Genomic DNA, 2,324 nt, shown 5'->3' on the forward strand with positions numbered 1-2,324 from the left:
GCTCAGAGTAAAGATACAAAATTGACAGGATGGTTTAAGTTGAATGTAATAGATGAAACTGCGCATGACTTTACTTATTCCGAAATACCCAAACACTTCGTTTGGAAGGATACGACTGCAAAGTGGGAAAGGAGACAAATGGGAGGAGAGAAAGTGATTGGGAGAATGGTAAATGTAAGTATTAAAGACCCAGAAAGATACTATCTTCGATTATTTTTATGCCACGAAAAGGCAGTGACATCTTTTCAACACTTACGAACAATTGTGGTGAACGACGAGTCCGTTCAGGTAGGTACCTTTCTAGAGGCTGCGAAGCGCAAGGGATATCTTTTGGATGACACAATTTGGCAAGACACAATTCATGATGCCATTGTTTATGCAATGCCATTCCAGCTTAGGCAAATGTTTGCCTATATCTGTGCTTATGGTCTTCCCTCTGATGCTCTTAAGTTATGGAATGATAATTTACAGTATTTGACAGAGGATGTTTGCTATGAGCGACATCTTAAACAGGGTGAATGTCAAAGATGTGCTGAGTATGCACTTAAGGATGTAAAAGATACCCTGACTCTTCTTGGTCATTCACTCTGCAATTTCAATTTACCTGATGTGGGCTATGATTTGCCAAGTATGAATCAGATTATCTATGATTCAGACGTTGAGCAGAAGGCCGCTGATGAGATGATTACATCTTTGAATGATGACCAACGACAAGCATTTACAACAATAATCAATGCTGTGAATGATGAAGAGATCTACCCTAAATGTTTTTTCCTGGACGGTCCCGGAGGAAGTGGGAAGACATATTTGTATCGAACTCTTCTTCATTACTTTCGAGCAAGGAATGAAATTGTCATTCCCACAGCATCAACCGGAATTGCATCAAACTTGCTCAGTGGAGGTAGAACCTACCATTCTCTGTTTAAGTTACCTTTAGAAGTCAATGAGACATCCATTTCAAACCTGAGTTTGGACTCGAAAGATGGAAGAGATATTAGATTAGCATAATTGCTTATCGTGGATGAATGCACCATGGCATCCCATGTTATGAATGCCATTGACAGAATTTTAAGAGAGGTAACTGGACATCAAATTTCATTTGGTGGGAAGGTAATATTACTTGGAGGTGACTTTCGGCAATGCTTAAACATTCTCCCGCACGCAATGCGACCAGCAATTGTCCAGTCTGGACTTAAGTATTGTGATTCTTTGGAATTTAAGAAACTCACATTGAGTACCAATATGAGATCACAGGACCCTAAATATAGTGAATGGCTGTTGAAATTGGGAAACGGCACATTGGGGAATTCTCTTGAACTTGAACACACTATCGAGGTTCCCTCTGAATTTCTTTGTGAAGGTAATTTGGTGAGCAAATAACTCCTGATATGATACCAACCATTAAAAATAGGGCTATACTTTGCCCTAAAAATGCTGACGTCGACAGAATCAATGACAAAGTTTTTAAACTTTCACATGAGCAAGGGGAAAAAACTTATTACAGCTACGATGAGATACAAACTGATGATCACCAGGAACGATTAAATTACCCTATAGAGTGCCTGAACAGTGTACGTTGTAAGGAACCAAGTCCAAGCGTTATTTTTATTTACTTTTATTTTGTTTATTATTCTATTTTTGTTTGGGGCTTAGGTTTTGTTAGGACGAAGGTTTCCTCACCATTCACCTTAGGAACTTAAAAATAGAAGAAAAACCAACTCCCCGACGAAAGAAAAGCGCTGTAGAAAAACTCGTGCACACTTGCGCTCCCGAGCGGAAAAAAGTAAGTCCGCACCGAGAAAAGGGGGGAGACCCCACAAGCACGAATTAGGGACTCGCTAAACCTTAAAGAATAAAAACGTCCCGAAAATTGTGAAAAAGAATAATGTAAAAGGTTAGCGAGTATTATCGGAAAATAGGCTGCCAGACAAACGAAAAAAGTTTATTGTTAGCGTTACGTATGTAAATGAAGGGAGTGATCTCATTCAGAATTGTGACGTCACCTCACACTATAAATCCCGAGTCTCAAGTGAAGATGAACGAGGTGAACTCCTGATAGCAACGAGCTTTGGTGAGCTTCATAGCAGTGAACGAGAGAGGTGTCCGATAGGATCAAATAATTCCAAGGCGATTTTGAAGTTATTCGATTTATGGATCAACGATTATAGAAAGTCTTGAGAGTTTGAGGAAATAGGTTCCTAGTATATTGAGGTGACGATTAGGATCTTTAATTTATAAGAATTATTGTTTATAAGTTAATTCTTTGATTTTGTCGAATTCCAAAGGGGAATAGAATTAAGTTAGAAATAGATTGATTTGAGTTT

General features: G+C 38.7%; 1 protein-coding gene across 1 annotated transcript; it reads left to right on the forward strand.

Annotated features, from left to right (window-relative positions):
• Positions 1 to 22: 22 nt before the first annotated feature.
• Positions 23 to 2,144, forward strand: LOC111641390. Its single transcript, XM_023387546.1, has one exon. It carries the CDS (start codon positions 139 to 141, stop codon positions 1,006 to 1,008), a length of 870 nt encoding a protein of 289 aa, XP_023243314.1. The 5' UTR covers positions 23 to 138; the 3' UTR covers positions 1,009 to 2,144.
• Positions 2,145 to 2,324: the final 180 nt, after the last annotated feature.

The sequence above is a fragment of the Centruroides sculpturatus genome, unplaced genomic scaffold, assembly GCF_000671375.1.
Source record: "Centruroides sculpturatus isolate CEXI.00-Female unplaced genomic scaffold, Cexi_2.0 scaffold1287, whole genome shotgun sequence".
Taxonomy (NCBI): domain Eukaryota; kingdom Metazoa; phylum Arthropoda; class Arachnida; order Scorpiones; family Buthidae; genus Centruroides; species Centruroides sculpturatus.